Source organism: Streptopelia decaocto, assembly GCF_964273445.1.
Source record: "Streptopelia decaocto genome assembly, contig: HAP1_SCAFFOLD_430, whole genome shotgun sequence".
In the NCBI taxonomy this organism is placed as follows: Eukaryota; Metazoa; Chordata; class Aves; order Columbiformes; family Columbidae; genus Streptopelia; species Streptopelia decaocto.
Genome location: NW_028116501.1, coordinates 23,556 through 36,700, shown reverse-complemented (window position 1 = coordinate 36,700; position 13,145 = coordinate 23,556). Strand labels below are relative to the sequence as shown.

At 62.6% G+C, this 13,145-nt stretch overlaps 2 protein-coding genes across 2 annotated transcripts; one reads left to right on the top strand and one right to left on the bottom strand.

Annotated features, from left to right (window-relative positions):
- Window positions 1-3,595: 3,595 nt before the first annotated feature.
- On the top strand, window positions 3,596-7,392 carry IER3 (immediate early response 3). Its single transcript, XM_082076850.1, has 2 exons — window positions 3,596-3,851; window positions 5,594-7,392. Exons 1-2 carry the CDS (start codon window positions 3,621-3,623, stop codon window positions 5,966-5,968), a joined length of 606 nt encoding a protein of 201 aa, XP_081932976.1. The 5' UTR covers window positions 3,596-3,620; the 3' UTR covers window positions 5,969-7,392.
- Window positions 7,393-8,145: 753 nt separating this feature from the next.
- On the bottom strand, window positions 8,146-12,019 carry LOC309452174 (uncharacterized protein). Its single transcript, XM_082076845.1, has 5 exons — window positions 11,962-12,019; window positions 11,665-11,730; window positions 11,348-11,419; window positions 10,202-10,432; window positions 8,146-9,828 (listed from the first exon to the last, which is right to left on the bottom strand). The coding sequence occupies exons 2-5, from the start codon at window positions 11,696-11,698 to the stop codon at window positions 8,276-8,278; spliced, it is 1,890 nt and encodes a 629-aa protein (XP_081932971.1). The 5' UTR covers window positions 11,699-11,730; window positions 11,962-12,019; the 3' UTR covers window positions 8,146-8,275.
- Between the last annotated feature and the right edge of the window lie 1,126 nt (window positions 12,020-13,145).

Sequence of the window (13,145 nt, the reverse complement as noted above, 5' to 3'; positions counted from 1 at the left end):
ATCATCATCATCGACCCTGCACCGGAGCCTGTGCCGGCACCGCGACGAGCCTTCATCACCATCATCATCATCACCATCATCATCGACCCTGCACCGGAGCCTGTGCCGGCACCGCGATGAGCCTTCATCATCATCATCATCATCATCATCGTCATGATCATCATCATCATCACCATCATCATCATCATCATCATCGTCATGATCATCATCATCATCACCATCATCATCATCATCATCATCGTCATGATCATCATGATCATCATCACCATCATCCCGCGCGGCCCGACTTCGGCAGCCTGCACCGGAGCCTGTGCCGGCACCGCGACGAGCCTTCATCACCATCATCATCATCATCATCATCATCATCATCGTCATGATCATCATCATCATCATCATCATCACCATCATCATCATCGTCATGATCATCATCATCATCATCACCATCATCCCGCGCGGCCCGACTTCGGCAGCCTGCACCGGAGCCTGTGCCGGCACCGCGATGAGCCTTCATCATCATCATCATCATCATCGTCATGATCATCATCATCATCACCATCATCCCGCGCGGCCCGACTTCGGCAGCCTGCACCGGAGCCTGTGCCGGCACCGCGACGAGCCTGAGCCTTCATCATCATCATCATCATCACCATCATCATCATCGACCCTGCACCGGAGCCTGTGCCGGCACCGCGATGAGCCTGAGCCTTCATCACCATCATCGTCATCATCGACCCTGCACCGGAGCCTGTGCCAGCACCCGGGCTGAGCCTTCCTCACCATCGTCATCGTCACCATCACCATCGTCACCATCACCATCGTCATCGTCATCACCATCATCCCCCTCCTCCCCGTCCTCATCCCACGGCGCCACCTTCGGCCTCCCCCTCCCCCTCGTCACCGGAAACACCCAACGCTACTGACGGGGACCCCGGAGCTGGGGGAGCCCTCCGGGCGCCCCCGGGCCCTGGGACCCCCCCGACCTATGGGACCCCCCAGACCTATGGGACCCCCCCGACCTATGGGACCCCCCCCGACCTATGGGACCCCCCAGACCTCTGGGACCCCCCAGACCTATGGGACCCCCCCAGACCTATGGGACAGCCCCCCGACCTATGGGAACCCCCAGACCTATGGGACCCCCCCGACCTATGGGACCCCCCCCGACCTATGGGACCCCCCCCAGACCTATGGGACCCCCCCCCGACCTATGGGACCCCCCAGACCTATGGGACCCCCCAGACCTATGGGACCCCCCCCAGACCTATGGGACCCCCCCGACCTATGGGACCCCCCCCAGACCTCTGGGACCCCCCCAGACCTATGGGACAGCCCCCCGACCTATGGGACCCCCCAGACCTATGGGACCCCCCCGACCTATGGGACCCCCCCCGACCTATGGGACCCCCCCCAGACCTATGGGACCCCCCCCCGACCTATGGGACCCCCCAGACCTATGGGACCCCCCAGACCTATGGGACCCCCCCCAGACCTATGGGACCCCCCCCGACCTATGGGACCCCCCCCCGACCTATGGGACCCCCCCCAGACCTATGGGACCCCCCAGACCTATGGGACCCCCCAGACCTATGGGACCCCCCCCAGACCTATGGGACCCCCCAGACCTATGGGACCCCCCCCAGACCTATGGGACCCCCCAGACCTATGGGACCCCCCAGACCTATGGGACCCCCCCCAGACCTATGGGACCCCCCAGACCTATGGGACCCCCCCCAGACCTATGGGACACCCCAGACCTATGGGACCCCCCCCAGACCTATGGGACACCCCAGACCTATGGGACCCCCCAGACCTATGGGACCCCCCCCGACCTATGGGACCCCCCAGACCTATGGGACCCCCCCCAGACCTATGGGTGCTCCCCAAGATCACTGGGTGTCCCCCAATCTGTGGGACCCCCCAGACCTATGGGACCCCCCCCAGACCTATGGGACCCCCCAGACCTATGGGACCCCCCCAGACCTATGGGACCCCCCCCCCAGACCTATGGGTGCTCCCCAAGATCACTGGGTGCCCCCCAATCTATGGGACCCCCCAATCTGTGGGACCCCCCAGACCTATGGGTGCTCCCCCAGACCCCTGGGACCTCCCCCCAACCTATGGGACCCCCCCCAACCTATGGGACCCCCCAAGATCACTGGGTGCTACCCCCTGATCTATGGGACCCCCCAGGCCTATGGGTGCCCCTGGGACCCCCCCAGACCTGTGGGGGGTCCCCCAGACTCCTGGCACCTCCCCCCAACCTATGGGACCCCCCCCCAGACCTATGGGACCCCCCAAGATCACTGGGTGCCCCCCAATCTATGGGCACCCCCTGTACTTCTAGACCCCCCCAGACCTATGGGACCCCCCAGACCTATGGGACACCCCCAGATCTATGGGAGCCCCAAGATCACTGGGTGCCCCCCAATCTGTGGGCCCCCCCGATCTATGGGACCCCCCAGACCTATGGGTGACCCCTGGGTGCCCCATCTCCCCACCCAACCCCCCCCATTCCTCATTAGCGGGGGTTGTTAATTGCTCATTAACCACGGGGCGGGGGGGGGGGGGGGGGGCGGGGCTGTAAATATTTGGGGCAGAACCGGAGTTTTTGTGGTTTTTTTACATTAATAGATCGGATTTTTGGGGTCGTTTGTGTCTTTCTGGTCTGTGCCAGGGCACCCGGACGCCTGGGTCCCCTCCCGAACGCCTGGGTCCCCTCCCGAACGCCTGGGTCCCTCCCGAACGCCTGGGTCCCCTCCCGAACGCCTGGGTCCCTCCCGAACGCCTGGGTCCCTCCCGGACGCCTGGGTCCCTCCCGAACGCCTGGGTCCCTCCCGGACGCCTGGGTCCCCTCCCGAACGCCTGGGTCCCTCCCGAACTCCTGGGTCCCTCCCGGACGCCTGGGTCCTCTCTGCTCCTCCCCCCCGCCTTGGGAATGACGTCAGCGCCCCCCGTGACTCAGCCCCGAGGAACCCAGGCGTCCGGGTGGCCCAAGCTCCGCCCCCTCCCCCCCCCATAGGGGACCCAGGCGTCCGGTTGCGCAACGCGGGAAAACCCGGTTACGTGATGCGCGTGGGGAAGGGGGGGGATCTATAGGGGATCTATAGGGGATCTATAGGGGGCTATGGGGTGTGTGGGGCAGGAGGTGAATGCCCAGCAAACCTCCCGTCCCTATAGGACCCCTATAGACCCCCATGGACCCCCTATGGTGCCCAAAACACCCCTCCAGCCCCCTATAGGGCACTATAGACCCCTCTGTTCACTGGGGGCAACCTATAGCCCCCCTGTCCATCCCCTATAGCCCCCTATACACCCCCCGATCACCCCATCCAGCCCCCTATAGACCATTAGAGACCCCTATAGCTCCTATAGACCTTTATGGGCCCCACTAGGGCTCCAAATACCCCCCCGTGTCCCCCTATAGGCAGCACCTATATCCCCCTATACCCCCAGCGCACCCCGGCCGGGTGGGCGTGCCCTCCCCGCGAGGCCACGCCCCTCGGCGGCAGCCAGCCAGTGAGAGTCACCCACGGGCGCGGCCTCCACCGGAAGTGGGCGTGGCCACACCCGCCTCTATATAAACCCCCGCCCGGCGCCACCGCCGCCATTTTCGCGCCGCTATGACGGTGACGATCGCGGCGGCGGCGACGGCGGCGACAACGGGGGCGTGTCCGGGCTGGGGACCCCCGGAACGGGCCCCGCGGGGCTGGGGGCCCCCCGAGCGGCCCCCCCGGCGCGGCCCGGGCCCCGCCCCCGCCCCCCCGCGCTACTTCACGTTCGAGCCGCCCGCGGGGCCCCGCGGCCCCTCCCGGCCCCGGCGCCGCCAGCGCCGCGTCCTCTACCCGCCCGTGGTGAGTGCCGGCCGCCGGGGTCCCTCCGGACGCCGGGGTCCCTGGGGAACTCCTGGGTCCCTGGGGCACTCCTGGGTCCCTCCCGAACGCCTGGGTCCCTGGGGCACGCCTGGGTCCCTGGGGCACGCCTGGGTCCCTGGGGAACTCCTGGGTCCCTGGGGAACTCCTGGGTCCCCTTTCCCGCACGCCTGGGTCCCTGGGGCACTCCTGGGTCCCTCCCGAACGCCTGGGTCCCTCCCGAACGCCTGGGTCCCTCCCGAACGCCTGGGTCCCTCCCGAACGCCTGGGTCCCTCCGAACGCCTGGGTCCCTGGGGCACGCCTGGGTCCCTTTCCCGCCCTCCTGGGTCCCTGGGGCACTCCTGGGTCCCTTTCCCGCCCTCCTGGGTCCCCTTTCCCGCCCTCCTGGGTCCCTGGGGCACTCCTGGGTCCCTGGGGCACTCCTGGGTCCCTGGGGCACTCCTGGGTCCCTGGGGCACTCCTGGGTCCCTGGGGCACTCCTGGGTCCCTGGGGCACTCCTGGGTCCCTTTCCCGCCCTCCTGGGTCCCTGGGGCACTCCTGGGTCCCTCCCGCCCTCCTGGGTCCCTGGGGCACTCCTGGGTCCCTTTCCCGCACTCCCGGGTCCCCCCCGTTTCCCGGAGCTGTTTGTGTGGGGGGGGTGAGTCACTTCCCCTCCCCCCGCCTGACTCACCCCCCCCGGAGCGCGGAATTTCCCCCGGGGGGCAGAATTACCCCCGGGTGGATTATTTACCCCCCGGGGGGTTCCTTCCCCCCCCTCTGCCGCCAGGGTGGTTCCTTCCCCCTCCCCAGGGTGGTTCGTTCGTGTCCCCCCCCGCCCAGGGTGGTTCATCCCCCCACCCCAGATGGCTTATTCTCCATTCCCCCCCATGGTGGTTCCCCCCCCCCCACCCTCCCCAGGGTGGTTCATTCCACCCCCACCCCCCCCATCCCCCGGATGGTTCATTCTGCCCAGGGGGTGACTTTCCCAAACCCCCAGTTCTCACCCCGTTCCCCCCCCACCAGGTGGTTTGTTCCCCCCTCCCCCAGTTCCCCACTTACCCCCCCCAGGATGGTTCAACCCCCCCAGGGGGGTGACTTTCCCCAACCCCGGTTCTCACCCCGTTCTCACCCCGGTTCTCACCCCGTTCTCACTCCGGTTCTCGCTCCGGTTCTCTCCCGGTTCTCACTCCAGTTCTCACTCCAGTTCTCACCCCGGTTCTCACTCCAGTTCTCACTCCAGTTCTCACCCCGGTTCTCACTCCAGTTCTCTCCCGGTTCCCTCCCGGTTCTCACCCCGGTTCTCACCCCGGTTCTCACCCCGGTTCTCACTCCGGTTCTCACTCCGGTTCTCGCTCCAGTTCTCACTCCAGTTCTCACCCCGGTTCTCACCCCGGTTCTCACCCCGGTTCTCACTCCGGTTCTCACTCCGGTTCTCACTCCGGTTCTCGCTCCAGTTCTCACTCCAGTTCTCACCCCGGTTCTCACTCCGGTTCTCACCCCGTTCTCTCCCGGTTCCCACCCCGTTCTCTCCCCGGTTCTCTCCCCGGTTCTCTCCCGGTTCTCACCCCGTTCTCACCCCGTTCTCACCCCGTTCTCACCCCGTTCTCACTCCGGTTCTCACCCCGTTCTCTCCCCGTTCTCTTCCGGTTCTCTCCCGGTTCTCACCCGGTTCTCTCCCGGTTCTCTCCCGGTTCTCTCCCGGTTCTCACCCGGTTCTCTCCCGGTTCTCTCCCGGTTCCCCAGGTGCGCCGGGCGCCCCCCCCGGACGAGCCGAGCGCGGCCAAGCGGCTGCTGGTGCTGCTGCTGCTGGTGGTGAGTGCGCAGGTGTACAGCGCCCCCGCCGAGGGGACGGACGCGGGGACGCCGGGGACAGACCTGGGGACAGACCTGGGGACAGACCTGGGGACACCGGGGACAGACCTGGGGACAGACCTGGGGACAGACCTGGGGACACCGGGGACAGACCTGGGGACACCGGGGACAGACCTGGGGACACCCGACACCCCCGCGGGGACACCAGATGCACCTGTGCTGGCACCTGAGACGGCCATGGGGACACTGGACACCCCCCTGGGGACACCGGAGACACCAGCGGTGACACCGGAGACACGACGGTGACACCAGAAACACCCCTGGGGACACCGGAATCGTCCATGGGGACACCCGACACCCCCCTGGGGACACCGGAGACACCAGTGGGGACACCGGAAACACGACGGTGACACCAGAGTCACCCCTGGGGACACCACAGACACCTCTGGGGACACTGGAAATGTCCGTGGGGACACCCCTGGGGACACCAGCAACACCCACAGTGACACCTGAGTCACCAGTGGGGACACCAGAGACCCCTGGGGACACCGGAATCGTCCCTGGGGACACCAGAGCCACCCCTGGGGACACCTGTGGTGGCACCGGACGCCCCCTGGGGACACCAGAGACACCAGCGGTGACACCAGGGACACCCCGGGGATGCTGCAAATGGCCATGGGGACACCTGTGGTGGCACCGGACACCCCCCTGGGGACACCAGCGACACCCACAGTGACCACAGAGTCACCAGTGGGGACACCAGAGACCCCTGGGGACACCGGAATCGTCCCTGGGGACACCAGAGCCACCCCTGGGGACACCTGTGGTGGCACCGGACGCCCCCTGGGGACACCAGAGACACGGTGGGGACACCGAGACCCCCTGGGGCCGCCCCCTTCGCCTGCTGTGACATTTTGGGGCCAATTCCCGCGATTTCGGGGGCTCCGCCGGCGCCGCTACCTCATCGGTTCCTTCGTTAATTAACGTGCTGCTCCGTTATTTATGGGATCCGTTGGTTATGGGATCCATTGGTTATTTATTGGATCCATTGATTAGTTATTGGATCCATTATTTGTTGGATCCATTGATTATTTATTGAATCCATTGGTTATTTATTGGATCCATTGGTTATTTATTGGATCCATTGGTTATTTATTGGATCCATTGATTATTGGAACCATTGATTATTGGATCCATTGATTATTTATTGGAACCATTGATTATTCATTGGATCCATTATTTATTGGATCCATTGGTTATTTATTGGATCCATTGGTTATTGGATCCATTGGTTATTGGATCCATTGATTATTGGAACCATTGATTATTGGATCCATTGATTATTTATTGGAACCATTGATTATTCATTGGATCCATTATTTATTGGATCCATTGGTTATTTATTGGATCCATTGGTTATTGGATCCATTGATTATTGGAACCATTGATTATTGGATCCATTGATTATTTATTGGAACCATTGATTATTCATTGGATCCATTATTTATTGGATCCATTGGTTATTGGATCCATTGGTTATTGCCATTATTTATTGGATCCATTGGTTATTTATTGGATCCATTGGTTATTTATTGGAACCATTGATTATTCATTGGATCCATTATTCATTGGATCCATTATTCATTGGATCCACTGATTGTTTATTGGATGCATTATTTATTTGATTCATTATTTATTGGATTAATTTATTTAAAGCCGTATTTATTTGACTCACTGTTTATTGATCGTTTCTTGTCCCGATTTGACTGACTTTGCCGTTATTTCCCGGGATTTTCGGCTATTCCATAATTCCGTAATTTCTTTAACTCCCGTTTTGTGCCTTTTCACCCCAATTTCCACCCCCCCCCTCCCCCGCTCGGGCGTCGGGATCAAAGAAACCCCCATTTTGGTCCAAAACGGTCGTTTTTTGGCACGTTTCTTGGCGCCCGATTTTATTCATTGAACCCGAAATACAAACCACGAAAGTAACAAAAACCCCCCAAAACGCCCCATTTCCCCAGGGACCCCGACCCCCCAAAACGTCAAAAAGAGGGAAATTCAGAACACGAATGGGGGTTGAAATGATTCCCCTGGCCCTTAATTAATCGTTAATTAGCTGCCGAGGCTGATTGGCTGTGGGAGGAGCTGCCCCCAAAATGGGGTGTTGGGGGAGGGGCCGGGCAGACCGGGAGGGGGCGGAGCCAAGAGGGGAACCTCCCCACCCCCTAATTAGTGAGAATGGCCCCTCCCCTAATTAACAAGGTCATTAATTACCCACCGAGGTGAGAAGAACCAACGCTGGGTCTTGATACCAACCCCAGTTGGGTCTTGGGGTCGCCTCTGATTGGCTGTGTGAGCTCGACGCCCATTGGCCGAGGGCCCGGGGAGGGTGGATGAGGGCGGAGCCACCGAATGAGGGTGACATCCCCATGCCCTAATTAACAAGGTCATTAATTACCCACCGAGGTGGGAAGACCCAAGGTTGGGTCTTTGACACCAACCCCAGTTGGGTCTTGGGGTCGCCTCCCATTGGCTGTGTGAGCTCGACGCCCATTGGCCGCGGGCCCGGGGGGCGTGGCCAGCGCCCCTTGGCTCCTCCCCCGCCCGTCCCGCTCAGTTGGGCGCCAGCGGCCCCGGGGGGAGGGGCCGCGCGGCGAAGGGGAGGGGCCAGGGCAGCTCCAGCGGCGCCAGCGATTGGCCGGGGGGCGTGGCCAGCGGCGCCGAGGGGGCGGGGCCGGCGGCGCCGTGGGTGCGGCGGTGCCGGTTGAGGTGGGAGCTGCGGCTGAAGCTCTTCCCGCACTGCGCGCAGCGGTACGGCTTCTCGCCCGTGTGCACGCGCTGGTGGATGGTGAGTTCCGAGCGCTGGATGAAGCTCTTGCCGCACTCGCCGCAGCGGTACGGCTTCTCGCCCAGGTGCGTGCGCCGGTGCGTGATCAGGTTGGACGACACGCTGAAGCACTTGCCGCAGTCGCCGCAGCGGTACGGCTTCTCCCCGGTGTGCATGCGCCGGTGGATCGTCAGGTCGGACTTCTGGATGAACCCCTTGCCGCAGTCGGCGCAGGCGAACGGCTTCTCGCCGCTGTGGATGCGCCGGTGCTTCACCAGCGCCGAGCGCTGCCCGAAGCTCTTGCCGCACTCGCCGCACTCGAACGGCTTCTCGGCGGCGCCCGGCGCCGTCTCGCGGCCGCAGTCGGCGCACGGCTCGCGCGCCGCCCGGCTCTTCCCGTCGCGCTTCGGCGCCGCCTTGGCCGCGGCGGCGCCGGGGCCGCAGCGGAACAGCCGCCCGCGCCGGGGCGCCGGCAGGAAGCCGGCGACGTGCTCGGGGCAGCGCGGCGCCGCCGCCTGCGCCGCGTGGACCTTGCGGTGCCGGTCGAGGTGGGAGCTGACGCTGAAGCGCTTGCCGCAGTCGGCGCAGGGGTACGGCCGCTCGCCCGTGTGCACGCGCCGGTGCCGCTCCAGGTCCGACTTCTGGATGAAGCCCTTGCCGCAGTCGCCGCAGCGGTGCGGCCGCTCGCCCGTGTGGATGCGCCGGTGCTGGGTGAGGTTGGAGCCGCGGCTGAAGCTCTTGCCGCAGTCGCCGCAGCGGTGCGGCCGCTCGCCCGCGTGCGTCTTGCGGTGCTTGGCCAGCGCCGCGCGCTGCGCGAAGCTCTTGCCGCAGTCGGGGCAGCCGTGGGGCGCCGGGGGCGCCGGCGCGCGCGGCCGCGGCGGCGCGGGGGGGCCGGGCCCGGCGTGGACGCGCCGGTGCCGGTCGAGGTGGGAGCTGACGCTGAAGCGCTTGCCGCAGTCGGCGCAGGGGTACGGCCGCTCGCCCGTGTGCACGCGCCGGTGCCGCTCCAGGTCCGACTTCTGGATGAAGCCCTTGCCGCAGTCGCCGCAGCGGTGCGGCCGCTCGCCCGTGTGGATGCGCCGGTGCTGCGCCAGGTTGGAGCCGCGGCTGAAGCCTTTGCCGCAGTCGCCGCAGCGGTGCGGCTTGTCGGCGGCGGGGGGGTCGCGGCGGCGGCGCCGGGCGCACGGGCGGCAGCGGCGCGGCGGCGCCGGGGGGCGCCGGGAGCACTCGGAGCAGCCGCCGCGCGGCGCCGGGGACGCCGGGGACGCCGCGTCGGGCGCGGGGGGGGATGGGCCGCCCGGGGCCGATGCTGCAGGGGGCGCCGAGTCCGGCCCGGAGCCTGGAACCGGAGACACGGCACCGGGTCACCACGGGCACCACAGTCAACCCAATCACCCCAAATCATCCCAGTCACCTCAAATCACCCCAAATTGCCCCGAATCACCACAAATACCCCAAATCACCCAATCACCCCAAACTACCCGAATCACCCCAGATCACCCAAACCACCCCAAATCGCCACAATCGCCCCAAATCACACCAGATCACCCGGAATGACCCCAAATCCCCTCAAATCACGCGAATCAACCCACGTCACCCAAATCAGCCCAAATCCTTCTGAATCCCCCCATTCACCCCAAATCAACCCAGATCACCCGAAATTACCCCAAATCAACCCCAATCAGCCCAAATCACCCCAGATCACCCCAGACCTGCGTCCCCGGGCTCCTTCGCCGCCTCCGGCTCCCGCAGCAGCTCCCGCAGCATCAGCTCCACGCGGCGCCGGCCGGCGGCCTGCAGGAGGCGCCCCAGCTGGCGCCGCAGCTCCGGGGCCCCGCCCCCCGCCGCGGCCACGCCCCCCGCCGCGGCCACGCCCCCCGCCGCGGCCACGCCCCCCCCGGCGTCTCCCGGCGGCTCCGCGGGTCCCGGCTCCACCGCGGCCTCTGCAACAACAAATGGGGGGGGGGGGGGGGGGGTCAAACCAAATTGGGGGGGGAGGGGGTCACAAACTGCGCGAGGGATCCGAGCCCCCCCCCCAAATAATGGATTTGCTCAAATTTTGGGGGGGGGTGTTTGCAAAATTTTGGGGTTAATCGGAGCGGATTTGGGGGTTTTAATCATAAATTGGAAGGGATTGGAGGCAATTTGGGGTGTCCCCCTAAAAATAATGGATTCGCCCAAATTGGGGGGTTTCACATATTTTGGGAGGAATGGGAGGGGATTTGAGGGTCCCCCCCCCCAAAAAATAATGGATTTGCCCAAATTTGGGGGGGGTCCCAAAATCTGCTGAAATTCACCCAAATTTGGGGGGTCCCAAAGATTTCAGGGCAGCCCAAAATCCACTGAATTTCACCCAAATTTGGGGGGTCCCAAAGATTTCGGGGCGTCCCAAAATCCACTGAATTTCACCCAAATTTGGGGGGGGGGGGGGTCTCAAAGATTTAGGGGTGTCCCAAAATCCACTGATTTTCACCCAAATTTGGGGGTCCCAATATCCACTGAATTTCACCCAAATTTGGGGGGTCCCAAAGATTTCAGGGTGTCCCAAAATCCACTGAAATTCACCCAAATTTGGGGAGTCCCAAAATCTGCTGAAATTCACCCAAATTTGGGGGGGGGGTCCCAAAACCGGCGGATTTCGCCCCATTTTGCGGAGCAATTCCCCCAGTTTTGGGGTTCACCAAAATTGGCGCATTCGCCCCAATTTGGGTTGGGAGGGAGGGGGGGGTCCCCCAATTCCAGGCTGTTCCCCCCAAACCCGCAGAAATTGGCCCAAAGTGAAGGAATTCGCCGGCTTTTCGGAGTTGCCCAAAAGCGCCGGAATTCGCCCCAAAAGGGGCCCCCCCCCCCCCGCTCACCGGGTGCCGGGCGCCGGCGCTGCGATTCGGCGAAGGCGGCGATTCGGGGCCAACTGATGGCGATTTCCTCGGCTAAAACGGACACATTTGCATCATTTCCCCCCAAAAAAAGGCGACGGTTTTGGGGTGAAAAAGTCCGGATTTGGGCAAAAACGAGACGGTGACTCCCAGCGGGAGGGGAAACTGAGGCACCACCCGGGACCCCAAAATGACCCGAATCCCCCCCCGAAATGACCTAAATCCCCCCCAAAATGACCTAAAATGCCCAAAATGCCCCAAATCGGCCCAAAATGCCCCAAACCCCCCGAATCTCTTACCCAGGGAAATGACGTTCTCGTAGTTTTCCTGCATCGTGACCCCCAGATCCGGGGGGGAGGGGGGTCCTGGGGGGGGGGGAGGGGAAAATGGGCTGATTTTGGGGGTCCCAAGGGGCTTTTCCGACCATTTTTGCCCCCCCCCCCCCAACTTTTTGGGTCACCCGGCGGTTCCCCTCCCCCCCCCCCCCCCGCCCCTTTCTGGGCTGCGCGGGTCACGTGTCGTTTTTGGGGACCCCCTCCCCCCCCCCCAGCATCCGGGTCCCGGGGGGGGGGAGGGGCGGGGGGACCCCGAATCACCTCGTGGGGGGGGCGGGGGGAGCCGAACCGGGAGCGCCCGGAGAGAGCGCCGGGGGGCGGGGCCACCGGACCGGATGTGACGGAGGAGACCACGCCCCCTCCCCCCTCCCCTCCCTTTCCCGTGCGCACCCGCGCCCCCTGGCGGCCGCGAGGGGACATCACACACCCCTCCCCCCCCCCAATCCTGACCCAAAATGAGCCAAAACACCCCAAAAATGACTCAAATCTGACCCCCAAAATGAGCCAAAATGGCCAAAAATGACCCAAAACACCCCAAAATGACCCAAAACACCTCAAAAATGAGCCAAAACACCCAAAAACGACCCGAATCCTGACCCAAAATGACCCAAAACACCCAAAAGTGACCCAAATCCGACCCCAAAAATGAACCAAAATGGCCAAAAATGACCCAAAACACCCAAAAAATGAGCCAAAACACCCGCAAAATGACCCAAATCCTGACCCGAAATGACCCAAAACACCCAAAAATGACCCAAATCCTGACCCAAAATGCGCCAAAACACCCCAAAAATGACCCAAATCCTGACCCAAAATGACCCAAAACACCCAAAAAATGCCCCAAATCCTGACCCAAAATGACCCATAACACCCAAAAAATGACCCAAATCCTGACCCAAAATGAGCCAAAACACCCCAAAAATGACTCAAATCCCGACCCAAAATACCCCAAAAATGACTCAAATCCAGACCCAAAATGACCCAAAACACCCAAAAATGACCCAAATCCCGACCCAAAATGAGCCAAAACACCCAAAGTGACCCAAATCTGACCCCAAAAATGAACCAAAACGGCCAAAAATGACCCAAAACACCCAAAAAATGAGCCAAAATACCCACAAAATGACCCAAATCCCGAACCAAATTGACCCAAAACACCCAAAAATGACCCAAATCCTGACCCAAAATGCGCCAAAACACCCAAAAATGACCCAAATCCCGACCCAAAATGAGCCACAACACCCAAAAGTGACCCAAATCCGTACCCAAAAATGAACCAAAACGGCCAAAAATGACCCAAAACACCCAAAAAATGAGCCAAAATACCAGCAAAATGACCCAAATCCCGACCCAAAATGAGCCAAAACACCCAAAAATGACCCAAATCCTGACCCAAAATGAGCCAAAACACCCCAAAAATGACTCAAATCCCGACCCAAAATGAC